The 27,802-nt window shown below is 38.6% G+C and overlaps 5 protein-coding genes across 13 annotated transcripts; 1 reads left to right on the forward strand and 4 right to left on the reverse strand.

Annotated features, from left to right (window-relative positions):
• Positions 1-233: 233 nt before the first annotated feature.
• On the forward strand, positions 234-12,107 carry LOC136228023 (ABC transporter I family member 17). 5 transcript variants are annotated; one of them, XR_010688369.1, is made up of 8 exons: positions 234-444; positions 547-882; positions 2,298-2,485; positions 2,566-2,798; positions 3,489-3,908; positions 4,008-4,253; positions 7,372-10,053; positions 11,783-12,107. XR_010688369.1 is itself a non-coding variant. In XM_066016854.1 (5 exons), the coding sequence occupies exons 1-5, from the start codon at positions 402-404 to the stop codon at positions 11,784-11,786; spliced, it is 804 nt and encodes a 267-aa protein (XP_065872926.1). In that variant the 5' UTR covers positions 239-401; the 3' UTR covers positions 11,787-12,107. The 5 variants fall into 5 exon arrangements, 2 of the variants coding, with proteins under 2 accessions (XP_065872926.1, XP_065872925.1); XR_010688371.1 differs by having other exon boundaries at positions 7,372-7,786; XR_010688370.1 differs by lacking the exon at positions 7,372-10,053.
• LOC136228021 (L-type lectin-domain containing receptor kinase IX.1-like) lies at positions 3,476-6,604 on the reverse strand. The gene is made up of 2 exons (XM_066016851.1): positions 4,556-6,604; positions 3,476-3,540 (listed from the first exon to the last, which is right to left on the reverse strand). The coding sequence occupies exons 1-2, from the start codon at positions 6,560-6,562 to the stop codon at positions 3,496-3,498; spliced, it is 2,052 nt and encodes a 683-aa protein (XP_065872923.1). The 5' UTR covers positions 6,563-6,604; the 3' UTR covers positions 3,476-3,495.
• Positions 10,111-11,262, reverse strand: LOC136226114 (uncharacterized). Its single transcript, XM_066014445.1, has 4 exons — positions 11,143-11,262; positions 10,815-10,879; positions 10,679-10,741; positions 10,111-10,594 (listed from the first exon to the last, which is right to left on the reverse strand). The coding sequence occupies exons 1-4, from the start codon at positions 11,233-11,235 to the stop codon at positions 10,111-10,113; spliced, it is 705 nt and encodes a 234-aa protein (XP_065870517.1). The 5' UTR covers positions 11,236-11,262.
• Positions 12,108-12,198: 91 nt separating the features above from the next.
• Positions 12,199-14,297, reverse strand: LOC136228022 (L-type lectin-domain containing receptor kinase IX.1-like). Its single transcript, XM_066016852.1, has one exon. It carries the CDS (start codon positions 14,258-14,260, stop codon positions 12,236-12,238), a length of 2,025 nt encoding a protein of 674 aa, XP_065872924.1. The 5' UTR covers positions 14,261-14,297; the 3' UTR covers positions 12,199-12,235.
• Positions 14,298-23,944: 9,647 nt separating this feature from the next.
• LOC136226654 (uncharacterized) lies at positions 23,945-27,766 on the reverse strand. Of its 5 annotated transcripts, none has more exons than XM_066015265.1 (8): positions 27,433-27,766; positions 27,109-27,173; positions 25,288-27,020; positions 25,124-25,201; positions 24,911-25,033; positions 24,689-24,817; positions 24,542-24,600; positions 23,945-24,454 (listed from the first exon to the last, which is right to left on the reverse strand). In XM_066015265.1, exons 4-8 carry the CDS (start codon positions 25,196-25,198, stop codon positions 24,439-24,441), a joined length of 402 nt encoding a protein of 133 aa, XP_065871337.1. In that variant the 5' UTR covers positions 25,199-25,201; positions 25,288-27,020; positions 27,109-27,173; positions 27,433-27,766; the 3' UTR covers positions 23,945-24,438. The 5 variants fall into 5 exon arrangements, 3 of the variants coding, with proteins under 3 accessions (XP_065871337.1, XP_065871336.1, XP_065871335.1); XM_066015264.1 differs by having other exon boundaries at positions 24,542-24,604; XM_066015263.1 differs by having other exon boundaries at positions 24,530-24,604.
• Between the last annotated feature and the right edge of the window lie 36 nt (positions 27,767-27,802).

A 27,802-nucleotide genomic window follows, 5' to 3' on the forward strand; every position in this document is an offset into this window, starting at 1 on the left:
TTAGATGAGATGTACCTCCCATTTAACCAAATTTTATAATTTTTCCTTTCTTATAACAGCTTTTTTTTTTTTTTTTTTTTTTTTTTTTTTTTTTTTTTGGTCAGATTTGTTGGAATCTCTAAATTAGTTATCACATTTGACATACATTAATTTTATAGAAGAATTTAGGGTTTATCTTTATCTAGTGGCTAAAGTTAAGAAGATTGACAATATTTTATGCTTTGGATGGCAAAGTTCCAAAAAATTTATTCGAATTGGACAAGAATGAGGGAATTTTTTAACTGGGTTAATCTATGTATATGGTGAAATGAAGACTAGGGAAGGCTTTTCTGCAATTGGTTGACTAAATTAGAGAGTGGTGAAGTCTGTTTCTTTCTTCATCTACTCATTTGCCTCCATCTATGGCTTTTGGTTCAGTTTATCAAACGGGTTCTTCTCCTCCAGGTATTCTTTCGATTTTGTGATTCATGCTTCATTTCTACCTTTTTTTTGAATCAAAATGTAATTTATCAAGCTAATGTAATGTAATTGTTTCGATTAGGGCAGCTGATGAAATCACAGAGCATCTGTTGAACGTGGGGGATGTAGAACCAAGCGTGATTGATTCTCAACCCAAGTTTAGGATCCGCAATTTGAGCAAGATTTCCGATGCCGGAGTAACCATACTTGACGGCGTTTACTTGGATATACCAAAGGGCGTTATTATTGGAATCATAGGCCCTAGTGGTAGTGGAAAATCTACTCTTTTGAGGTCACTTAACCGCCTGTGGGAGCCACCGTCCGGCACCGTGTTTCTTGACGGTTGTGATATTACAGATCATGATGTTCTTAGCCTCCGCCGTAAGGTTGGGATGCTCTTCCAGATTCCAGCTCTATTTGAAGGTGATTTTTTTACTATTCGTTTTGGAATTCAATTCAGTTTCCAGTAATTGTCCCATTTTTGTGATCCTGTGAGTGGCTTTAGCATAGGGTGTCAAAATGCATTGTGGTGTCATAATCGTGTTACTGATCTGTAAATGAAATAAAAATGATAATCCAGTCAAAAGTTGGTGTTTGGCGAGTTATTTATGTAAATCATGTTATGGTGTCAAAAATTGACGGCCATAGTTTAGTATTTCTAATGTTTTAAGATAGCCAGACCTTTTATGAGCCTTTTAATTGAACCCAAGCAGGAAGTTTCTGATGTTTGAACAAAGCTTGTATTAAACTCTCATGCATAGTTTTAAAGGCGCTAAGGGGTCCTAAAGCCTAGGTTCAAGACGCTTGCCTGAGGAGCATGAGGCGCAGAAAATTTATATATATATATATATATATATATATATATACTCTATTGCTAGTTAAAGCATAAACCAATATGAACTCAAACAAGACAAAACCACATAAAAACATGATGCTAAATGTCAAAAAGACCAAGCTAAGTTCATACTTTATAGAGACATTAACATACACTTAATATCTTAACCTAAGTATCTAACTAGTGCTACTAAACTAATAACTATTCATTGTCAATCAAAAAGAACACACACAAAAAAAAACTAATTCCAGGCTGCACGTTCTCTGCTGATTATTCTGTGTGTAGCAGTTTCTTCTGTTTCTTTATGTGACTCTGCTCTTAATCCCTCTCTGGTCTTTCTATATTTACGTCTCTTGATTTTCTTATTTAGATCAAGGGTTAAGATTAAGTTTATTTAAATTAGATTAGTGGTTGAGATTAATCAACCATTTGTTTTACACAAAACAGTAAAGAAAAAAAACCTAGTGAAAACAGTATATGTTAGTGAGGCTGCCTTGACTAAGGCTCCGAAGCCCAGGCGAGGCGGACAAGGCAAGAGCCTTCTAAACCGCGCCTCGCCTTTCACTACCTTGAGCCTTGTGTAAGGCGCCCCTTTAACAACTATGCTCTCATGTTGTTTGTTTTGGCTGGTAGTTAGAATCCAGCTCTAAAATGTTGTAGTTTCAAGGATCAGAGGACAAAGAACTTGGCCAAATTTCAATCCAAACTTGGTACATTTGACCAGATTTCCATCTCATGTTTGCATACTTGTTCCTTGACTCGCCCTGTATCACATTTTCTGCAACATGTCACCCTCAATAAATTGCTCCTCCTAAAAGAACAATCTTCCTTTTAAAAAACAACATAATTGATTTAATCTTAATCTCTTCACTGAGAACGCTTAGATTACGAAAAACATGATTCATGTGCATATCGAAGGGCTTTTTGTCCAAATATGTGCTGCCTGAGTGTCTTTGGAATATATGCTTTATAGTTGATTGATTATGGATTTGCATCTCTTTAGGCACAGTTGCAGATAATATAAGGTATGGACCACAATTAAGAGGGAAGAAACTTAATGATAATGAGGTTCACAAGTTGCTTAAACTGGCCGACCTTGATCCTTCATTTCACAAGAAAAACGGCAACGAGTTATCCGTAGGTCAAGCTCAGAGGGTTGCACTTGCTAGGACTCTGGCAAATGAACCAGAGGTAAACCTTGTTCACCATTTTGGAATATGAATTCCTTTTCAATTCCTGTAATATGAATTTTTATATTGCGTCTTTGAAAGGTGTTGCTACTTGATGAGCCAACAAGTGCGTTGGATCCGTTGTCGACACAGAACATAGAGGATGTTATTGTGAAACTGAAGAAGAACCGGGGAATGACAACTGTGATGGTCTCTCATAGTATCAAACAGATCCAGAGAATTGCTGATATAGTTTGCCTCGTTGTAAATGGACAAGTTGTTGAAGTTGTAAAACCTGATCAACTTTCAGAGGCAAAACATCCTATGGCACAAAGGTTTCTTCAACTTAGCTCTTGAAACTTGTTTGTTCTGTTTTGTGTTTTCAGATATAGCTCTGCGAAATATCACTGTTTTGCTGTGAAATACTTGGAACTTGCCTTCAGACTGTTTTAATGTATATGTTTTAATGTATATGTATCTTGGATTATGTAATGGACGTATATGATGCAGCTAATGAGCTCTGAATTATGTTCTTCAATTTCGCTTCAGTAAGTTGGGGTTTACACCCATAGTCCCTCTCATTGAAAGAAATGGAACGAAATTGTCATAATTCTTTATTTTATAACGGAAAATCCCTCATTTGACTTCTGTTTTTTCAGTGGTCATTTTGACCGGAGATTAACTAACCCATTTGTTGCAGATGCCACTTTTCAACCACCGTGAAGTATAAAAAAACAATGAAAATTGATCTTTTTCTTGCATCCTAGTCCACATGCCAAAAAAAAAAGTAGGAATTTGAGACCCACGTGACATTTTCGGCAAATGGGTTCGTTGATTTTCGGTTAAAATGCAATCAGAAGAAGAAAACGGTAGAGGGTTTCTTGTTAAGAATTGAAGTGTTATAGCAGTTCTGTTTCATTTCTAATAGTTACAGAACCATGGTCTAATTAGCCCATCAAGTTTTAACTTTCAATCAAAAGACATTAAGTCAACATTTTGAATTTTAATTGATGTTGGACTTTCAGCTGCAGATTAATCCAGTTCCAACAGACTATCCCAACCAAATATGAATTGCTTCTGCAGCCATAGAAAACCAAAATGCATTAAGTTCTCTTAATGACCTAAATTAAGGTTTGAAACTATTTAAATGCTATAATAAATTTGAGTATATAATCAAAATTAGGACAAACTAAACCAAATAGAGTCATCACAATCCACCCATTAAAAACATACAAAATTAATATTTATTCAAGAATCTAGGCGGAGGATTGAAAAATCATATTGATCTTCCATGAAAAATCATATGATCAAGTGGAGAACAGGGGAAGCTTTTCTGCTGTTGGGTGAAAAGAACCCCGTTTCTTCACCCACACATTTACCTCTTTCACTACCATCGATGGCTGCTTCTGGTTCAATTCGTCAAGCCACTTACTTTCCTCCTCCAGGTATACTTTTAATCCTCTCCTTTTTTTTTTTTTTTTTTTATCTTTTTCTGCATCGAATTCTACGCTGTTAAGCTTATGCTATTGTTTTTGTTTGTGCAGATGCTGAGGCTGGAGAGTATCCACTAACTGTGGTAGAACTAGAAGTAGGGGTAGCAACAAGGAAGAATTCCTCATTTCCTGCAGGAATCAGAACCGACGGGAACAGAGGATCTCTCCTTGTTTGTCTCCTACTTAACCGATGGTAGCAACTATTGCAGATATAGTTTGTCTCCTTGTACATGGACAAGTTGTTCAAGTTCTAAAACCTGATGAACTCTCCCAAGCAAAACATCCCACAGAACAAAGGTTTCTTCAATTCAGCTCTTGAAACTTGTTTGTTGTTGTCTACTTTATAATGTGATGGGTTTTCTAGCACTGCATATATTGGAACTACATATATGAAGCATATGAAAGGGACGCTCTAATGATCATTTCGAAATTTCGAAATTCTACTACATTTTACTTAAGTTGTAGAATTTGCACAGAGATTGACAATCATATAGTACTTTGCACAAAAATTGAATGGATAGGAATCTTTCATATTTATCATACACCTATAATCAGTTTAGGGACTGTGAAGTAAGTGATTGAGAAGTAGATGATGATACCGCAGATTTAGTAAACTGTGAGGAATCTGAAGGGTGACCATTACTTGAAGACGGGTACCGGCCTCCCTCCAAAGAGCCAGTAGGATTATAGAAGCCATTAGCTGGTGTAGTGAAGTAAGTCGGAACAGGCATCGTTGGTGGGAGAATAGGCAACGCAGCTTCAAAATTCAGCACATGTATTGATTGTCTGATAGAAGGTCTAAGATTTTCATCGGGGTGAGTAGACGACAGCCCGACGATCATCAATCTTTCGATTTGCTGCCTGTCAAATTGTCCACGGAGTCTTGAGTCAGCTGCTTCAAGTAGCTTTCCTTTTCCATAAAGGCTCCAAACCCAGTTGACCAAATGCACTTCATCTTCCTCCACGCTGGTATCGATGGGTTTTCTTCCACAAGCTAGCTCCAAAGCAACAATTCCGAAACTGTACACGTCCGACTCTCTGCTAGCTTTCCCTGTTGTTGCACACTCAGGGGCCATATAACCCATTGTCCCAGCTAAAACTGTTGTTTGTGATCCTTTCCCATGATCTACAAGCCTCGCTAACCCAAAATCGCCAAGTTTAGCATTGAAATTCGAATCCAGCATGACATTGCTGCATTTTATATCTCTGTGCACTACACATTGTTCCCATTCTTCGTGCAAATATAGCAATCCCGATGCTAATCCTTGAGCGATTTTGTATCTATCCTCCCATATCAACAAGTTGTGTTCTTTGTAAAGATGAGAATCTAAGCTTCGGTTAGGCAGAAACTCGTAAACAAGTAACATTTCCTTCCGTTCATGACACCAGCCGAGGAGTTGGACCAAGTTTCTGTGCCTCAAACGGCTAATGATCTTCACTTCCGCCGCATATTCCTTAACCCCTTGATTAGACCCCTTGGATACTCTCTTAACTGCAACATGAGAATCTGTGCTTCGTAAAAATCCTTTATAAACCCCTCCAAATCCTCCTTGGCCTAACTTGTTTTCATCCTTAAAATTATCGGTAGCTCGAGCTAGTTCATGATATGGAAATCTTTTTGCTCCTATACCACTTTCAAATTCATCATCCAGGATATGAGCAACTTCTTCATCCTCTCTAGATTTCTTCAGATACACAATGATAAGACCAAGTATACAAATAACACCAACTAAACCAACACCAACACCCAAACCAACTGCTAGTCCTGTCTTGCTTTTCCGTTTCGTCGAAACGACAACATTCTCACCTAGGGTTGAACTGAAATCCCAAGATAAAACACTGTGTAAAGCAGTATCATTTCCTGTTGCTCCTGTAAATCCGAAAATAACCCTTTCCGGCAGGTACTTTCTCAGATCAAGTATATGACTGAGGTACTGCAGTTCTTGAGCACCATTTCTGAATCCGGTGAAGACAAGACTCAGATTATGTGTCCTGGAATCATAAACAGTCCAAACATCAATCACTCTCCCTCGTTCGATCCAAGTCATCCAACTAATATTTACCACAGATTGCAGAGAATTAACATCAATACCTACATGTTCCTTATAATCCTGAGGATCAAAAGCATTATCGAAAATATCGAATTCCACTGCTACAAAATGATTTGCTGTAGTGTTTGTTTCCTGCCAATCACTTGTAAGACCAAGAGTGCTGCCTCTGACCATATTGGAAGGAGGTTTTGAGCCTTCAGGTGCAAGAAAGAAGGTCAACCCGTCTCCATAATCCGAATCACCCTGCGAATCGATGACAAAAGAGAAATGAGTTTGGAAGTCTGTGAGATTTCCTGAACTTTTGTTCCAAAGATACAAAGATTGATTGTATGTAGCTCGTCCGATACTCGAAGTAGACTGCCTGGTAAGCTGAATAGATCGGTCTGTTATTGTTGCTGATCCCTCATACGTAATGGGGTCATCCACGTCGAAACTGCTGAAATTGAAAGATAATCCAGTAGCTAGAGGTGTGATTGTTAGAGAGATTTGAATGAGGAGAACAATAAGAAGTTTCGCTATGATAACATGTAAAAATATTGAGCTGGAGAGACTCATGTTTTGGGTTTGGTTCTCAAGGAAGTTGAATGCTGCAAAAGATATAAGTTTATGGGTTTTTTCAAGGAAAACAAATTTTATGAACTTTTATGTGGACTTGTCTTAGGGACTGCCGGCCTTATCTTTTTATTTTATTTTATCTTTTAGAAGAAACTTTAGATCATCTTTTTGACAGATGGTGAAACCTCAGTTTCTTGATTAGGTGGTATATAGTATATTAATTGTTGAACTGATACGTGTATGAACATATATTGGTCAACTTTATTTGAAATTTTTCTCTATTTAAATTGTTATAGATAACGTAAAAAAGTGGTAGTCTTTGGTATCTACAAATAGAAACAGCGATTGACTTATTGATATAATAACTGATATGTCATCAAGTGAATCAACACAAATCAATAATTTAAGATAAATGATTAAGCCTTTAATCTTTCAAATAGATATATTAAGTATTGATCTTTTAAAATGATATACTAATCAATTCTTTTTTTTTATTAGTGAATGAATTTGAGGGCGAGTCTTGGCGCAACGGTAAACGTTGTTGTCGTGTGATTGAGAGGTCACGGGTTCGAGTCTTAGGAGCGGCCTCTAATGCACCGGGCCGCCCTTTTTATTAGTGAATGAATTTGAAAACTTCTATCTTAGAGAAAGACAAGAGTTCTGATTACAATCTACTGAAAATTGCATGATACAACCTGTTATTGATAAATTGTTTTGTTCTCTTTTATTTCCATCAAATCATACTTGATAGTTGAATATATTTCACAGATTTTTCAAATTTTAATTTGACTTTATTCATGACTCAGCAGCACAAATGGGAAAAATAAGGGAAGGAGAAGTTTCAAATGACTTGCCAATAACAAAAATACAAATTACCTTTAAATGGATATTATAATCATCAAGAATGTTATTAACAAGTGCCTACAAAAACTAGACAAAGCAAGTTCCTTTTTCTACAATAAAGACTCTTCTAAAAGCACAAGGGGAAAGAAACAAAAAACAACTAACATTTCTCCTGAAGTTTGTTCTATTACTTCGAGTGGTGATGCAAATTTCAAGACCACCATCAGATGAGAAATGTCTGTCAGATGCTAGTAGAATTGGTTCAGATTCTTCGGAATTTCAACCTCCTGGCGAAATCATAGAGCAAGATGTTAAGGGAAAGGAAAGTGAACCCATAGAGAGTGATGACAAGGAGAATGCTTTAACCTCCGATAATAACAGGTTAGAAACTCGTTTCATTTTCTTCCTTTCTGCAAGATGCTATCCATTTTAATGCAACTATCACTTACTAGTATTTCTATTTGCAGAGCATCCGGCGTTAAGAAAATCCACATAGAACATAAGATTCTTAGCAAACATGAGATTCCAAAGAAAAATCAAAAAGTATACTAGATTATCATAATTTCTGTTGTGTATATTTGCAATGTTTTCGAGTTTCTGATTTGTTGCTGCGTTGAACATGAAACAGACCACTATAGCAAAAAGTAAGCAGTCTAAACAAAGCTCAAGAACTGATGTATGTTCTTACAAATTCTATAGCAAACAGACCACTATAGGAATGGAATCTAAGAATGTAGAACTCTTATAGGAAAGAGGAATTCTTAAGGAAGCAACTCTGGAAACGAAACTGCACCCGACACGACCTCTTTGTGAAATCGCAGCTGTTCCAAAATTAACAACTGTTGCCTCTTTTGAAAAGCATGATTATGCATTTGTAGTGAGTTTTTTCCCTCTAAAATTGCAGATATCTCTTTTGGTTATTTCAAATTTCCAGATCTAAATTAATATTTTGTTGATCCCAAAAGATGCAAAGTGCATGGAGAAAAACCAGAATCACGACAGACGAAGGCTGGATCAGCAGCCCGTAAGTCTAACTGAACGTAGAGCTCGAGATCATTTAGATTTTTATACATACATTTCTAAAACTCAGAAATTTTAATATATTATGCAGCAACATATGTCTTTGAGAATGAAGATTGTAAAAGAAAGGATGGGTCTAAATAACGCTTCTTCCTTATTGTCTGCTGTGAAGCTACCAATTTCTGCTTGGAACAAATAGTATGTCTCTGCGGAGTTGGAGTTGTTTTATGCCCCCATCCTTTCTTTTGCAATCTTCATTCTCAAAGACATATTTTGCTGCATAATATATTAAAATTTCCGAGTTTTAGAATTTTTTTTATAAAAATCCAAATGATTTCAAGCTCTACATTCAATTAGACTTACGGGCTGCTGATCCAGCCTTCGTCTGTCGTGGTTCTGGTTTTTCTCCATGCACTTGGCATTTCTCTGGGATGAACAAAATATTAATTTAGACCTGGAAATTTGAAATAACCAAATGAGATATCTCCAATTTTAGAGGGAAAAACTCACTAGGAGTGCATAATGATGTTTTTCAAAAGAGGTAACAGTTGTTAATTTTGGAACTGTTGCGATTTCACAAAAAGGTCGTGTCGAGCGCAGTTTCGTTTCCAGAGTTCCTTCCTTGAGAATTCCTCTTTCCTATAAGAGTTATACATTCTTAGATTCCATTGAAGAGAAATAGAAGTTTTTGTATATAGTGGTCTGTTTACTATAGAATTTGTAAAAACATACATCAGTTCTTAGTCGAAAGGGCTTTGGATTTGTCGGCTTTGGTTTCTTAAGCTTCATGGATTGAGCATTGGAAGCAGGTGCAGCAGAGCTTTCTTTAGACTGCTTACTTTTTGCTATCGTGGTCTGTCTCATGTTCAATGCAGCAACATATCGGAAACATTGCAAATATACAAAACAGCAGTTATGATAATCTAGTATACCTTTTGATTTCCCTTTGGGATATGTTTGCTAAGAATCTTATGTTCTATGTGGATTGTCTTAACGCCCGATTTTCTGCAAATAGAAATACTAGTAAGTGAGGGCGAGCCTTGGCGCAACGGTAAAACGTTGTTGTCGTGTGACCAGAGGTCACGGGTTCGAGTCTTAGGAGCGGCCTCTTGCCAATTAAATTGACAAGGGAAGGCTTGCCCCCAATACACCCTTGTGGTGGGACCCCTCCCCGGACCCTCGCTCAGCGGGGACGCGTAATGCAACCGGGCCGCCCTTTTTTTTTTTTTTAGAAATACTAGTAAGTGATGGTTGCATTAACGGATATAGCATCTTGCGAAAAAGAAAGAAAACGAAACGAGTTTCTAACCTGTTATCATCAGAGGCTAAAGCATTCTCCTTATCATCACTCTCCATGGCTTCACTTTCCTTTCCCTTATCATCTCGCTCAATGATTTTGTCAGGAAGTTGAATTTTGGAAACATTATCATCTCTAGAATTCAACACGGAATTTGAACCAATTCAATTAGCATCTGACATACATTTCACATCTGATGGTGGTCTTGAGATTTAATCACCACTTGAAGTAATAGAACAAACTTCAGGAGAATGTTCGTTTTTTTCTCCTCAATCTCAGTTTCATTGACATCATTTCCAACCCTTTTCCGACACATCATCATGTTTTTCCGGTAAGTTGTTTGCTTTTCTATTTTTCTCCAAACATCCGTTTCGTATGACGGTTCATGTTAGCCGACTAATTTCGGGACTAAGGTTTTGTTGTTGTTGTATTTAGATGATTTGGCAGCCTGGACCTTGTCATTATTTGAACATAGACCATCAAAAACTCGAATTTTAACCTCTCGTCTTCTAAATTGTTTTCGGGAAGTGTCTGAAGGCAATGGTCTATCATATCCCAAAACTTGCTTCCTCCGACTGGTGGTCTCAAGCTTCTTCATCCCAGCAGACAAGTTCTTTAAAGGTTTATTCATTTCGCCCTTCTTCGGCGAACCAAATACCAAAGTTTTTGCTACTGCTCTACTATTTGAACCTTCATTCTCTGTTGTTTTCTGGTTCCTAACACTTGGAACTGCTTCCGGGGTAGTCAAAGCCTGCTTAGCCTTAGCTTTTGGGGTTGCATTTTGTTTAGACATTGAAGAAATCAGAGCCATTCGTGTTATTCTTGATTTTGAAGGTTTTGCAGGACCCGTAAGAGGGCATTTGACATCGACACTAAGGCACAGAAAGCAGTAAATTAAATGATATTAGTAAAAACATAATTACAGGTATAAAGAAAAGAAACACCTATATACACACCCTGAATTATTTCGGCAGAGTGCTCTTCGGAGACCCATTTTTTGGACTTCTTGCAGCCATAACCTGCTGGATTCAATATCTTATTTCCCAGAATCTAAATATGATATGCTATAGAGACCTAAAATTTGTAACTAACCCGGAGAACGAAATTTTTGTAGATTGTTTCTGAATCCATTTCTTCTTCATGTTTATGGTCACATCCTGGAAAAACAGAATCATCAGATGATTGAGGAACTAAAAAAATAGAATTTGAAGAGTGTATGCAACGGAAGTGACTGAATTTTCCGATTTGATGGTTGAACATGAATAATTCATGTGGCCAGGTGCATATAATTGTTCTTTCCACATTCAAATCCAATTCTCCGCTTTCACCAAGACATTTCCGCAGACAAAAAAAAGCTAATCGAAGAAACCCGGAACCAGAAGAGAAAGACCAAACAGCATTTTGAATAAGAAAAACTCACCACCTCTTGAGCTGAACCAGGAACGATCATCTCCAGGTTCGTAGAGATCTGGTGCATTAAGGTCCATGAACCTGGGTGCTTCAATGTTTTCATAGAATTCCTCTATCTCTGTTCCATTCGCTTCTTCGCCATTGACGATCCACGAACTCAGACTCGACCATTACTTTACGTGGAGTAAAATTAGAAAGAGAGAGAGATAGGAAGAGATATTTTTAGTTCTCTTAATGATCTAAATTAAGGTTTGAAACTATTTAAATGCTATAAGAAATTGGAGTATGACAAATCATAGCAGATAGAGTTTATCACAATCCATCCATTAAAAACATATAAAATAAATATCTATTCAAGAATCTAGGTGGAGGATTGAAAAATCATATTGATCTTCCATGAAAAACTTTTCATCCAAACTGGCAAAGAATGGAGGAAATGTGTAACTGGGTTACGCAATCCTATGATGAAGTGAAGAACAGGGGAAACTTTTCTACTCTTTCGCTACCATCATGGCTGCTTCTGGTTCAGTTCATCAAGCCATTTATTTTCCTCCTCCAGCTATAATTTTAATCCTCTCCTTCTTTTTATCCTTTTCTGCATCGAATTCTAAGCTGTTAAGCTTATGCGATTTTTTTGTTTGTTTGTGCAGATGATGAGGCTGGAGAGCATTCACTAACTGTGGTAGAACTAGAAGTAGCGTATCAACGAGGCGGAAATTCGTCATTCCCTGCGGGAATCAGAACCGATGGGAACGGAGGATCTCTCCTTGTTTGTCTCCTTGTACATGGACAAGTTCTTGAAGTTCTAAAACCTGATGAACTTTCCCAAGCAAAACATCCCACGGCACAAAGGTTTCTTCAATTCAGCTCATGAAACTTGTTTGTTATTGTCTACTTTATAATGTGATGTGCTGTCTAGCACTGCATATATTGGAACTACATATATGAAGCATCTGAGAGAGGCTCTAATGATCATTTTGAAATTTCGAAATTCTTCTACTATTTTACTTAAGTTGTAGAATTCGCAGAGATTGACAATCATATAGTACTTTGCACAAAAATTGAATGCATAAGAATCTTTCATATTTATCATACACCTATAATCAATTTAGGGACTGTGAAGTAAGTGATTGAGAAGTAGATGATGATACTGCAGATTTAGTAAGCTCTGAGGAATCTGAAGGGTGACCATTACTTGAAGACCGGTACCGGCCTCCCTCCAAAGAGCCAGTAGGATTATAGAAGTCATTAGCTAGTGTAGTGAAGTATGTCGGAACAGGCATCGTTGGTGGGAGAATAGGCAATGCAGCTTCAAAATTCAGCACATGTATTGATTGTCTGATAGAAGGTCTAAGATTTTCATCGGGGTGAGTAGACGAGAGCCCGACGATCATCAATCTTTCGATTTGCTGCCTGTCAAATTGTCCACAGAGTCTAGAGTCAGCTGCTTCAAGTAGCTTTCCTTTTCCATAAAGGCTCCAAACCCAGTTGACCAAATTTACTTCATCTTCCTCCACGCTGGTGTCGATGGGTTTTCTTCCACAAGCTAGCTCCAAAGCAACAATTCCGAAACTGTACACGTCCGACTCTCTGCTAGCTTTCCCTGTTGTTGCACACTCAGGTGCCATATAACCCATTGTCCCTGCTAAAACTGTTGTTTGTGATCCTTTCCCATGATCTACAAGCCTCGCTAACCCGAAATCGCCAAGTTTAGCATTGAAATTCGAATCCAGCATGACATTGCTGCATTTTATATCTCTGTGCACTACACATTGTTCCCATTCTTCGTGCAAATATAGCAACCCGGATGCTAATCCTTGAGCGATTTTGTATCTATCCTCCCATATCAACAAGTTGTGTTCTTTGTAAAGATGACAATCTAAGCTTCGATTAGGCAGAAACTCGTAAACAAGTAACATTTCCTTCCGTTCATGACACCAGCCGAGGAGTTGGACCAAGTTTCTGTGCCTCAAACGGCTAATGATCTTCACTTCCGCCGCATATTCCTTAACCCCTTGATTAGACCCCTTGGATACTCTCTTAACTGCAACATGAGAATCCGTGCTTCGTAAAAATCCTTTATAAACCCCTCCAAATCCTCCTTGGCCTAACTTGTTTTCATCCTTAAAATTATCGGTAGCTCGAGCTAGTTCATGATATGAAAATCTTTTTGCTCCTATACCATTTTCAAATTCATCATCCAGGATATGAGCAACTTCTTCATCCTCTCTAGATTTCTTCAGATACACAATGATAAGACCAAGTATACAAATCAAACCAACTAAACCAACACCAACACCCAAACCAACTGCTAGTCCTGTCTTGCTTTTCCGTTTTGAAACGACAACATTCTCACCTAAGGTTGTGCTGAAATCCCAAGACAAAACCCTGTGTAAAGCAGTATTATTTCCTGTTGCTCCTGTAAATCCGAAAATAACCCTTTCGGGTAGGTATTCCCTCAGATCAAGAACATGACTGAGGTACTGCAGTTCTTGAGCACCATTTCTAAATCCAGTGAAGACAAGACTGAGATTATGTGTTCTAGAATCATAAACAGTCCAAACATCAATCACTCTGCCTTGTTCAATCCAAGCCCTCCAACTAATATTCGCCACAGATTGCAGAGAATTGACATCAATACCTACATGTTCCTTATAAGCCTGAGGATCAAAAGGACTGCGGAAGATATCGAATTCCACTGCTACAAAATGATTTGCTGTAGTGTTTGTTTGCTGCCCATCACTTGTAAGACCAAGAGTGCTGCCTCTGACCATATTGGAAGGAGGTTTCGATCCTTCAGGCGCAAGAAAGAAGGTCAACCCGTCTCCATATTTCGAATTACCCTGCGAATCGATGACAAAAGAGAAATGAGTTTGGAAGTCTGTGAGATTTCCTGAACTTTTGTTCCAAAGATACAAAGATTGATTGTATGTAGCTCGTCCGATACTCGAAGTAGACTGCCTGGTAAGCTGAATAGATCGGTCTGCTAGCGTTGCTGATCCCTCATACGTAATGGGGTCATCTACATCGAAACTGCTGAAATTGAAAGATAATGCAGTAGCTAAAGGTATGGTTGTTAGAGAGATTAGAATGGGGAAAACAATAAGAAGCTTTGTTATGAGTGACATGTTTTCAGTTTGGTTCTCGAGAAAGTATAATGCTGCAAAAGATATAAGTTTATGTTCTTTTTAGGGAAAATTCCTGCAAGCTTCCATGATAACAAATTTTCTAAACTTCTATGTGGACTTGTCTTAGGGTCTGGCGGCTTAGCTTTATTTTTTTTTTTGGTAGAAAAGGAAAAGAAAAATGAATAACAACAAACTACCCAGGAATTAGCCTAGGGAAGCTAACCCCAATCCTATCTTCTAAGAGAAGATGAGAGATGAAACTAGGGGAAACAGGAAGGGTAGTAACGCCTAACGTCCCTTCATGGCCCGCCGCCGCCAAGCGATCAGCAACACGATTCTGCTCTCTAAAAATGTGTCTGAACTCTACGAACTCAAAGGAGGAGCAAAGCCTTATAATAGCTTTGATGAGGTTGCGACTGTTAAGACCCATAGAATGATTCTCAGAAATCATTTTGATTGCTTCCAAATTATCAGACTCCACAGAGAGCCTCTTAACACCCAGCCTTTTAGCAAGATTGATTCCAGTAAGAATAGCCCAGAGCTCCGCAGAAAAGGAAGAACCCAACCCTAAATTCTGGGAGAACCCAGAAAGCCAGACGCCCCCTACATCTCTAAGCACACCTCCAGCCGCAATCTTACCGTTACTGAGGCAGGAACCATCAGTATTCAGCTTCACAACCCCCTTTCTTGGCCTGCTCCATCCCACGAGATGGACATCACAACACTGAGAGGCTCTGGCAAGGGACTCTCCTTTGAAACTATCGATAATAGAGAAAAGTTTTTTCGAGAAGAAATCAGCTAAGTTTGTCATAAAAACAGTTTTATCTCCAAAAATCTCCTCGTTTCTCCATTTCCAAACTTGGTGACAGATAATAGCAAAGAAAATGTCACCATGCTCCATGTATGGAAGCAACTTTCCTCTAACACCATCAGAGAACCAGTCGACCTCAGAATGTGCCATGAAAGAAGAGAAAATATGGTGTGGGAGAATTTTCCTCCAAACCTCTTTACTATTAGAGCAATCTCTAAGAGCATGGCACAGAGTCTCAACATGGCCTCTGCATCTACTGCAAGCTCCAGAATCAGCCAAGTGCCTTCTGTGCCTATCCGAATTAGTAAGAAGCCTGTCCTTAACGCCCAGCCACAGGAAACTCCTAATACGGAAAGGAACTTTAAGGGTCCAAATCGACTTCCACACATCCGAGGGAGGATCAGATCTAAAGAGAGAGAAAGCTTCAAAGGCCGATTTGCAAGAATAAACTCCATTGTTAGTCAGCGCCCAACAGTGCCTATCCAAGTCTTCCTCTTGATTACTCACCTTCACTCCCCGCATTCTAAGGAGAGTCTCAAGGCTAAAGAAAGTATCAAACTTTGACCAGATCCAGTCCCCTTCCGAGTCAACCACATCGGCAATCCTCCAGTTGCGTATATCACTAGGCGGGGGGGAAGAACACACCTCAATTAACGGTTTATCCCCAATCCAGTTATCAAACCAGAAACTAATGGACTTACCATTCCCCACCTCCAGGCCAACTCCCGAGCAGAACTCATCAAACACAGCACTAAGTCCTTTCCAGAGGAAGGAACAATTAGCAACTTTCTCTTTCGGGCCCCCGAAGATTTTGTCTTTCCGATACTTACCACAAAGGAGGCGAACCCAAAGAGAGGAGGGGTTTTGCCACATACGCCAAAGGAGTTTCATTAATAAAACTTTATTATTGTCCTTTGCTTTCCTAATACCCAGACCCCCAGAATCTTTAGGCTGACAAACCTCACTCCAAGGCACAAGATGGATCTTCCTGCCCTCCGCAGCTTCCCCCCACAGGAACCTACGGTTAATCTTGTCAAGATCATTAAGCACAGGATCCGGAAGCTTACAAGCCTGCATGATGTGATTGGGAGCAGCACAATTAACAGATTGAATTAACGTGAGGCGGCCAGCGAGAGACAGAGTCTTGGCTTTCCAAGTGGCACACTTCGAATTAGCTTTATCCAAAGTCTCTTTGAAGGAGCCTTTAGACACACGCTCACTATGGAGGGGAACGCCCAGATACTTCCCAAGAGAATCAGTAAGAGGAATACCTGAGAGATCACTTAATCTCTTACAGACTCTCTGATTCATATTCTTAGAGCACATCATCCTAGATTTCTGGATATTAAGCTTCTGCCCAGAGGCCGAACAAAAACAATCCAGAATATCCATAATGACTCTCAACTGCTCCTCATTACCCTCAAGAAAGATAAGGACATCATCTGCAAAGAATAAGTGAGTCACCTGGGGACAGAAGCTGTTGATCGCCACAAGGTGGAAACTCCCATTATCAATCGCATCCTGAATCAGGTGAGAGAGCCTCTCCATAGCAATAACAAAAAGGAAAGGGCTCATAGGATCCCCCTGACGGATTCCTCTGCCCGGGGAAAATTCCTCCGACATATCCCCATTGACCATAACTTGAAACACAGGAGAAGAAATACATACCTTAATTAAACTTCTCCAGCTGTCCGGGATTCTAGCTCTTTCAAGGCTCTCCATCAAGAAATCCCAATTAATTCGATCATAGGCCTTCTCTAAATCCAGCTTCAGAGCCACAATGCCTTTCCTCCCCTTCCTAATCTTCATCGTGTGGACCATCTCTTGGGCGATCACCACATTATCCATCATTTGTCTACCAGGCACAAAGCTACCCTGATTCTGACAAATGATCGCAGGAAGAATGCCACGGATTCTATTAGCCATAATCTTTGTAACAGTTTTGTAAAGAACATTAAAAAGACTGATAGGTCTCATATGCAAAAAGGAAGAAGGCTTATCAATCTTAGGAATCAGAACCAGGAGGGTTCTATTAACCAGCTCAATATCCTTCGAACCACTGAACACCCCCAAGACAAAATTATAGATGCCTTCCTTCACTACATCCCAATGCTTATGGTAAAAGCCCGCCGGAAGACCATCAATCCCAGGAGCTTTAGAAGCCCCAATGCTGAAGATAGCTTGGTCAATCTCTTTTCGGGAAATAGGTTGAAAGGCCTCCTGACTACAATCCTCACTGATTAAAGGAAATGTAGCAATAGAGTGAGCCCTCTCCAAAAGAACAGGTTCCTCTTTGAACAGCTCTCTGTAGAAATCCAGGGCTAAGTTTCGAATAACCTCATCTTCATAAACCCAATCACCATTAGAATCCTTAATGGCCTCAATTCTATTTCTCTGCCTTCTAATCAGGGTAGAGAGATGGAAGTATTTGGTATTACGATCGCCATCTCTAATCCAGGACTTCCGAGACTTCTGGAACCAAAGGAACTCCTCCTGCCTAAGCACAGCCTCCAGCTCCTTCTGAAGGGTTCTGAGGAGGCCCTCAAGGCTATGATCAAACCTCCCCTCCAACCTGCGTTGAATGCCCTCCATCCTCTTTAATAACTTGTTCTTCCTTCTGATAATATGCCCAAACACATTCCTATTCCACCCCTGCACCTTATTCCTGAACCCTTCAGCAGCTTGCAGTACATACGAATGAGGTCTCCAACTCTCATGAACGAACTCTTTAAACTTAGGATGGGACTCCCAAGCCAACTGATACCGGAACGGTCTCTTACCCCTAGGATGCTTACCTCTCAAAAGTCTAAACAAAATAGGACAATGATCCGAATGACGGAATGGGAGGTTCAACACAGAGCACTCGGGGAAGGAAGTTAGAGCTAAAACATTAGCGTAGACTTTGTCCAATCGAACAAAAGTATTATTACGCTTCCAAGTGAATTTATGACCAGAAGCCCCCAGATCGGAAAGCCCACATAAATCCATACTATTCTTGTGATGCAGACAGCGATTAACATAATGATTGGATCCCCCTCTCTGATCACTCATAAAGGCGATATCATTGAAGTCACCCGCCACAAACCAGGGCTCCGAAATGCTGACACTCATAGAATAGAGAACCTCCCAGAGCCGTTTTCGATTAGACAAGATAGGGTCAGCATACACAAGGGTATAAAAAAGGGAGTATTGCCGGAAATACTCACTTTACAATGAATGAACTGCTTATCCATGCTAAGAATATCAAAATGAATCCGATCTGGCCTCCAAAAAAGCCAAATCCCCCCAGCCCGGCCAGTTGCCTCCGATCTAACACAGTGCCAGTTCTTAAACTTCTTAACCACCTCATCTGCTTTCTCACCACTAATCTTAGTTTCCAAAAGAGCAAAACAAGATGGATTAAACTGCTTAATAAGATCATTAATATGGATACGGGTAGCCTTGCTAGCCGCACCCCTAACATTCCAAAATAACAAATCCATAGAAAGGAGGACAACTGACCACACCCCTACCCTAAGCTAGGTATTTACTAGGGGCTCCTGAGAGCCTTACCGAGGTACCCCCGGGCCCCCTCTTATCTGGAAACGCCAAAGTGTTAAGGCCAATTTTTTGTTTTCCTTTAAGCTTTTTCATATTAGTTTTGTTAACTCCCATAGATTTCCCAATCCCAGGATCAATACCAGGAACAGGAATACTAACCTCATTTGAATTCTTCATCCTTCTAGCTGCAAGGGTCAGGGTCCCCCCCTGGGCTTCATCCTTAGAGACAAAAAGCGGGTTCACAGATTCAACCACATTCTCGACTGGATCTACAGACTCTAATCCTGGAATACTCTCATCCATATGATTCTCATCTTGGTCTGACTCTTGAACTTCCTCAATCATCAGGGCCCCAAATCTGGACCCAGGCAAGGCTACTGAAGAAACCCCAGCCTCCTTTCTAGCTTTGAGGACAGGCTTCTCCTTGACATTTGGAATAACAGTAGCTTTAGGAGAAAGGGACTTAGAATTTGTGTTGATATCAGGAGGACGATTGTAAACCACTGCAGGTTGATTCCTACGTCTAGCGGGCCTCTTTGCCACCATCCAGGGACCAAAGTTCCCTTCATACCCCTGGTTCCCTCCAGTAATCCGCACACTACTCTCAACCCTCTCTATAACAACCCTCTCCCTTTTAGGGCAACCCTCCTGAGAATGACCATACATGCCACAATCATAACAGATGTTATGTAAACCTTCATACTCAATAAAGAACACTTTATCCTGAACACAGAACTTAGAAAGTAAAGGTTTAGCCAGATCAACATCTATACATACCCTAGCAAACTTACCCCTAATGGCCCCAATTGTAGTCTTGTCCACATGGTGGACCTTACCAACCAAACCTCCTATTTTACTCAGAAAGTTTTCACTGTAGTACTCAATGGGAAGGCCCGGGAATCTTACCCAAGTCAAGATCCTGTTAACCGAACAGTCGTGAGGATTAAAATTAGGAACCCAAGGCCTTAAGGCCAAAACATGATTGGAAATGATATATGGGCCTCCCTTGATAACCGAATTATAATCCTCAACCCTAGTAAATTTAATGACATAGTAGTCATTTTCCAGGTCAGTAATACTGACTTTACCTTTCCTTGCCCACTGCGCTTGTATTCTTTGGGCAAAATAGTTAAAACTAATTCGCTTACCCAGGATAGTAACAATCAAAGACACCTTCCACTTCTCTCTAAGCTCACGCTTCTCTGCAGCGGAAAGTCTAATGACCGGACAGAGAGGATCCTCCTGGCCATTATCTTCCTCATCAGAATCCGAGAACATATCATCAGAATCTCCCACCATTAAAACTTCCTCTAAAACCGGCTCTTCCTCAGCCACCCTCATGACCGTGTCCTTCCAAGAGTTTTTACCAATCTCGCTCATCTGAACCCTAGGTCTGGGGGAGACCGTCTTCCCATGAGCTACTCCTACAACACCCACCCTTCCCGAATTATTAGAAACATCCAGACCCGAGGCAGCCTGCCTCCCCGTCGTAGCCCCTGCCTGCCCCTCACAGCCCGGAGGAGAGGATCCCGCGCAAGGCACTGCGCCGACAGCCCCAGCCCACTGCCCGACCGAGGAGCCGGCAGCGCCTGGGCAGTGCCCGGCACTATCGGCGCATAGCCCTGCGCCAGGCACCCCCGGCCCCACTTCTCCCCTCGAGATTGGGGAAGCCTTACCCCCGGCATCAGAAAACCCAGCCGCCCGTATCTCCCATTGATCCGCACCCAGCCGCGACAACCTTGTCGAATCTGCCGCCTGTGGATCGCAAAGATCCGTCCCCAGCCGCACGGGCGGCGCCCGCGAGAACCCTGCCGATGCACCATCCATGCCCACGAGATCCCTACCGACGCCCCTGGATTCCCCTGCCTCCACCCCGCCAAGCGCCCCGCCCCGATCTACACTAGGTGCACGCTCGCCGCCAACAAAACTTGCCTCACCCTTCTCGCCCCAAACCACCAAGCCACCGCCCCCTTCCTTGCCGCAAATCCCCTCCAGATCCGACCCCCCCTCGCCGGCCACAGCCCCCCTCTCCCTAGATCTATCCCTAACACGCTTTACCATGAACCCTAGCCGAGAGAGAGAGAGAGAGAGAGAGGAGATAGATCTAAAAGAGAGAAAAAGATCTAAAAGAGAGAAAAAGATATAAAAGAGAGAAATAGATCTGAGAGAGAGAGGATAGATCTAAAAGAGAGAAAAAAGATCTAAAAGAGAGAAATAGATCTGAGAGAGAGAAGATAGATCTCAAAATTCTCCATCTTCATAAAAATTCTTCACCATGACAACAGATCTGAGAGAGAGAAGCCAGATCTGAAAAAGAGAAGATAGATCTAAAAGAGAGAGAAAGATCTAAAAGAGAAGAGATAGATCTCAAAACTCTCAATCTTCATAAAAATTCTTCACCATGACAAAAGATCTGAGAGGCTTAGCTTTATTTAATTGGATAATAAATTTTTTTTTTTTTTTTTTTCAAATTTTGATTGAAACCGGCAGCTACTCAACCGGTTTTCATCAATAATATTTTAAAGGGAAAATTACAATTGGGTCAAATAGGAGACCCATTTACTCAACCTATTACATATTTAGACTATTTTTGTTTGACTTTTCCAAAATACCCTCAATATGTTTGTAATTTTACGGTGCAGCCGTCTCCTTTCTGTCTGACTTCGCGAATCGATACTTTCGCGATGTATGCAAATCAATTGTTTGGTTTAGTTGATGATTTTAATCCACATATGCAAAATCTGAACGTGTTTTTAAGAGTATTCGCGAAGCGGTATATAACAAAAAAGGCCAAACAACAAGGGATTATAATATTAAAATCATAACATTATCAAAATTTACAACAAGATTGCCAAAATAAACTTCTAACTAATCACTTCAAGGTGAACGTGACGAATCTGGATGGAAATTTCTCTCTTTACAGGAAGTCCAAACTTTTTGGGATGATAAATGCAAGTCCAGACTTTTTGGGATGGACGTTTCCCATGGTGCATACCAAGATTGACACAATCTCTCCTAACGGATCATTTTAAAGTGAATGTGCCAATCTTGGGAAATTAATCCCTATACAAGAAGCAAAGGCATATCCCCTACACCCCAGTACGCGTCTTCCAGAAAGGAATGTTATTTATTCAACCACCGTTAGAAAAAATTAATCGTGTTAGACAGAAAAAATGATGATTTGGCTTCGCGAAATGAAGATTAGCGAAGCATGCGAATGTAAATGTGCAGGGAAGAGGATGATTTTACTTAGCGAATCGATGCTTTCGTGAATTCTGCAAGGTCTGAAACGTGACGATCTACGTCGCATATCGATGCTTTCGCGAAGTCTGCGAGTGAAATCATGAACTTTTCTGCTCGCAGACTTCGCGAAATAATCGATTCGTTAAGTAGATCGTCACGTTTCAGACTCTTTCTCATCGCAGATCTTCACGAAATCATCGACTGCACGAAGTGATTTTATAGAAAAACGCGTAGAATAACCATTGCTTTGATGGTAATAAGAAGAAAGAAACCAAGGAACGAGCAGGAAGATGAAGAATCATGACTTCATTTTCTAGGATTAGGAAGATGAAGAATCAAGAGATGAAGAGAGGAAGAAGAGAAATACATTGTGATGTGGAGAAATGGTGTAGATTTTGCGCAATTTAAAGGAAGAGAGAAAGATTAAAGGTCTAGAAATCATTTGGGAAATAGCAGCGGGTTCGCGGAACCGGAAAAGAGAATGGAGGAAGATGAAAGGTTGAGGTATTATGAAAAAATCATACAAAATTAGTCTAGATATGTAGTAGGTTGAGTAAATGAGTTAAATATGTAAATGGTTAATTTATTATCTTTAAACCATTATCTTTAAACTTATTATTTAATTTTAGAAAGTGGTTATTTAGTTCTAATGTAGGAAATAGTACAAATTTAAATCTAACGTTTTTAAGCAAAATCAAATTTAACCTAACGTCATCAAAAACTTAAAAAGATTGTTTTAACTGTTATTTTATTGTCAATTCTGACCTTCCAAACTTTAATTATGTCTAAGATATACTAATGTATTACTAATACAATTACAAAAAAAAAACATGTTAAACTACTAAAAACTAAGTTAATAACAAAAAAAAAAGTCCAGAATATTTATTGTGTTACTAATATAATTATAAATAATTAACCAAAAACGTATGAAGCTATTTTAATTTATCCATAAACTCATTTGGAATGTTCGATGTGACATTTAAATAATAGTCAAACCAATTGTTTCAATTTTCAGTGACGTAATGTTAAAATTGATCTTATTTAAAAATATTATAGTTAAATTTATAGTTTCAAACTGTAAAAACCATAAAGAAACGGTAAAAAATTATAATTTAATCTGTAAAAAAATATCATTTTGTATTTGATTTCGATTCGATTTTTCACAATTTTTATGTTTTTCGTTGATTTTAATTATGTAAATAAATTTTATGATTGTATTTTTTTTTAATGAATTTTTATGATTATATTTAGTTAGGAAAATATAAGTATTGTAATTGTTATTACATTACATCATAATTATCAACCAAACATGGTAATAGAATTATTATTCCATTCCATTACATTACAACTTTGATTACATTACGACATTGATTACATTACATTGCATTACGACATACCAAACGGATCCTAAAGTTATTTTTGTATCTTAACCCTTTAATTAAATTTGATCTAGGGTGAAACCTCAATTTCTTGATTAGGTGGTATAGTATATTAATTCTTGAACATATGAATATATATTGACTTCATTGACATAATCACTGATATGTCATCAAGTGAATCAACAAAAATCAATAATTTAAAGTAAAATGGATATTTGAGGTGATCAATTGTCATCAAGTCCTTAATTAATTTCTTAAATCCTTTTGATCAATTAATGTGTATATAACACATTAAGTCATTGATTTTTTAAATAAATATACTAAACCCGGGATCAATTATCTTTTAACATATTATTTATCTTTTAACATATTAAATTCCTATTTGACATGCGGATTATGTGATTAATTCATCAAACTCTGTTTAATATGTATTTTCAATCTCAATCTCCATATGCAATATCTTTGTTTATAATTACATACTATTGAAAATCGCTTTCAAAACAATGAGTAGTCACTATTAAAACCTTTCATTGGTAACTTGTATACTTTTTTTTTTATAATTTCCATCAAATCATACTTGATAGTTGAATATATTTCAACTACTTTTCAAATTTAAATTTGACTTTATTCATGACTCAGCAGCACAAATGGGAAAAATAAGGGAAGGAGAAGGTTCAAATGACTTGCCAATAACAAAAATAGAAATTGCCTTCAAATGGATATTATAATCATCATAAAGTTATTAACAAGTGGCTACAAAAACTAGGACAAAACAAGTTCCTCTTTCTATAATTCAATGAATTAATTGAACCCAAAAACACAACAGATTCCTTATCTAATAACAACTTAAGCAATTCCATTTGGCTCTTTAAGAATGGTTTTAGACCTTCTTGAAGCAGCAGGGCAAACAGAAGCTTTTGTTGCTAAGGAAGAAGCACCACCATTTTCTCTTGCTTTTATTGCTGCTCTGCCTTTTATAACTGTAGAGCTTGTTTCTTTGATCGTGCAGAGTTGACCGGTTTTCAGCGTAGAAGAACTCATTTGACTTCCTCTAGATACTTGCCTTACAGATGGTAATTTAGACCTCCTCAAGGTATTCTCTTATTTTGGAGTAGTGCTTGTCTGCTGTGAAGCTACCAATTTCTGCTTGGAACAAATAGTATGTCTCTGCGGAGTTGGAGTTGGAGATGTTTTTTGCCCCATTCTCAAAGACCTATTTTGCTGCATAATATATTAAAATTTGTGAGTTTTATAAATGTCTGTATAAAAATCTAAAAGATTTCGAGCTCTACGTACAGTTAGACTTACAGGCTGCTGATCCAGTCTTTGTCTGTAGTGATTCTGGTTTTTCTCCATGCACTTTGCATCTCTCTCCATGAACAAAATATTAATTTAGAACTGGAAATTTCAAATAACCAAAAGAGATGTCTGTAGTTTTAGAGGGAAAAAACTCACTAGGAGTGCATAATGATGTTTCTCAAAAGAGGCAACAGTTGTTAATTTTGGAAATGTTGCGATCTCACAAAGAGGTCGTGTCTGGCGCAGTTTTGTTTCCAAAGTTGCTTCCTTGAGAATTCCTCTTTCCTATAAGAGCTATACATTCTTAGATTCCATTTAAGAGTAATAGAAGTTTTTGTATAGAGTGGTCTGTTTGCTATAGAATTTGTAAAAACATACATCAGTTCTTAGCCGAAAGGGCTTTGGATTTGTCGGCTTTGGTTTCTTGAGCTTCATGGATTGAGCATTGGAAGTAGGTGTAGCAGAGTTTTGTTTAGACTGCTTACTTGTTGCTATATTGGTCTGTTTCATGTTCAATGCAGAAACAAATCAGAAACTCGAAAACATTGCAAACATACACAACAGAACAGAAGTTATGATAATCTAGTATACCTTTTGATTTCTCTTTGGAATCTCATGTTTGCTAAGAATCTTATGTTCTATGTGGATTGGCTTAACGCCGCCCATTCTCTGCAAATTGAAATACTAGTAAGTGATGGTTGCATTAACACGGATAGCATCTTGCGGAAAGGAAGAAAATGAAATGAGTTTCTAACCTGTTGTTATCAGAGGCTAAAGCATTCTCCTTATCACCACTCTCTATGGCTTCACTTTCCTTTCCCTTAACATCTTGCTCTATGATTTCACCAGTAGGTTGAAATTTGGAAGAATTTGAATCAATTCTACTAGCATCTGGCAGACATTTCTGATCTGAAGGTGGTCTTGAGATTTTATCACCAATCGAAGTAATAGAACAAACTTCAGGAGAAATGTTAGTTGTTTTTTGTTTCTTTCCCCTTGTGCTTTTAGAAGAGTCTTTATTGTAGAAAAAGGAACTTGCTTTGTCTAGTTTTTGTAGGCACTTGTTAATAACATTCTTGATGATTATAATATCCATTTAAAGGTAATTTGTATTTTTGTTATTGGCAAGTCATTTGAAACTTCTCCTTCCCTTATTTTTCCCATTTGTGCTGCTGAGTCATGAATAAAGTCAAATTAAAATTTGAAAAATCTGTGAAATATATTCAACTATCAAGTATGATTTGATGGAAATAAAAGAGAACAAAACAATTTATCAATAACAGGTTGTATCATGCAATTTTCAGTAGATTGTAATCAGAACTCTTGTCTTTCTCTAAGATAGAAGTTTTCAAATTCATTCACTAATAAAAAGGGCGGCCCGGTGCATTAGAGGCCGCTCCTAAGACTCGAACTCGTGATCTCTCAATCACACGACAACAACGTTTACCGTTGCGTCAAGACTCGCCCTCAAATTCATTCACTAATAAAAAAAAAAAGAATTGATTAGTATATCATTTTAAAAGATCAATGCTTAATATATCTATTTGAAAGATTAAAGGCTTAATCATTTATCTTAAATTATTGATTTGTGTTGATTCACTTGATGACATATCAGTTATTATATCAATAAGTCAATCGCTGTTTCTATTTGTAGATACCTAAGACTACCATTTCATTGACATCATTTTCAACCCTTTCCCCACACACATGATCATGGTTTTTCAATAAGTTGTTTGCTTTTCTATTTTTCTCCAAACATTTAGAAGATTTGGCAGGCTGGACCTTGTCCTTATGAGAAAGTAGACCATCAAAAACTCGGCTTTTAACCTCTCGTCTTCTGAATTGTTTTCGAGAAGTATCTGAAGGCAATGGTTTATCATATCCCAAAACTTGCTTCTTCCTGCTGGTGGTCTCAAGCTTCTTCCTCCCAGCAGACAAGCCTTTAAGGTTTATTCATTTCCACTGATTGTTTCTGAGAAGTATCTGAAGACAATGGTCTATCATGTCCCAAAACTTGCTTCTTCCGACTGGTGGTCTCAAGCTTCTTCATCCCAGCAGACAAGTTCTTTAAAGGTTTATTATTCATTTCCACTGAATTCTTTGTTCTCACACCCTTCTTCGGCGAACCAAATACCAAAGTTTTTGCTACTGCTCTACTATTTGAACCTTCATTGACTGTTGTTTCCTGGTTCCTAACACTTGGAACTGCTTCCGGGGTAGTCAAAGCCTGCTTAGCCTTAGCTTTTGGGGTTGCATTTGTCTTAGAAAGAGGTTTAACTTTCACCTTGGTGTCAACTGTCCTTTTAGACATTGAAGAAATCAGAGCCATTCGTGTTATTCTTGACTTTGAAGGTTTTGCAGGAACTGTCCGAGGGCATTTGGCATCTATATACAGGTATAAAGAGAAGAAACATCTATATACACACCCTGAATTTTTTCGGCAGAGTGCCCTTCGGAGACCTATGTTGGGACTTCTTGCGGCCATAACCTGCAGGATTCAATATCTTATTTTCCAGAATCTAAATACGATATGCTATAGAAACCTAAAACTTGAAGATTAAATATTTATAACTAACCCTGAGAACGAAATTTTTGTAGATTGTTTCCGAGTCCATTTCTTCTTCATGATTATGGTCACATCCTGGAAAAACGGAATCATATGATTGAGCAACTAAATAAAATAGAATTTGTAGTGTATGCAAGGGAAGTGACTGAATTTTCTGATTTGATGGTTGAACTTGAATAATTCATGTGGCCAGGTGCATATAATTGTTCAATACACATTCAAATCCAATTCTCCTCTTTCACCAAGACATTTCCGCAGACAAAACAAAGCTAATCGAAGAAACCCGGAACCAGAAGAGAAAGACCAAACAGCATTTTGAATAAGAAAAACTCACCACCTCTTGAGCTGAACCAGGAACGATCATCTCCAGGTTCGTAGAGATCTGGTGCATTAAGGTCCATGAACCTGGGTGCTTCAATGTTTTCATAGAATTCCTCTATCTCTGTTCCATTCGCTTCTTCGCCATTGACGATCCACGAACTCAGACTCGACCATTACTTTACGTGGAGTAAAATTAGAAAGAGAGAGAGATAGGAAGAGATATTTTTAGTTCTCTTAATGATCTAAATTAAGGTTTGAAACTATTTAAATGCTATAAGAAATTGGAGTATGACAAATCATAGCAGATAGAGTTTATCACAATCCATCCATTAAAAACATATAAAATAAATATCTATTCAAGAATCTAGGTGGAGGATTGAAAA

The sequence above is a fragment of the Euphorbia lathyris genome, chromosome 4, assembly GCF_963576675.1.
Source record: "Euphorbia lathyris chromosome 4, ddEupLath1.1, whole genome shotgun sequence".
Classification (NCBI taxonomy): Eukaryota; Viridiplantae; Streptophyta; class Magnoliopsida; order Malpighiales; family Euphorbiaceae; genus Euphorbia; species Euphorbia lathyris.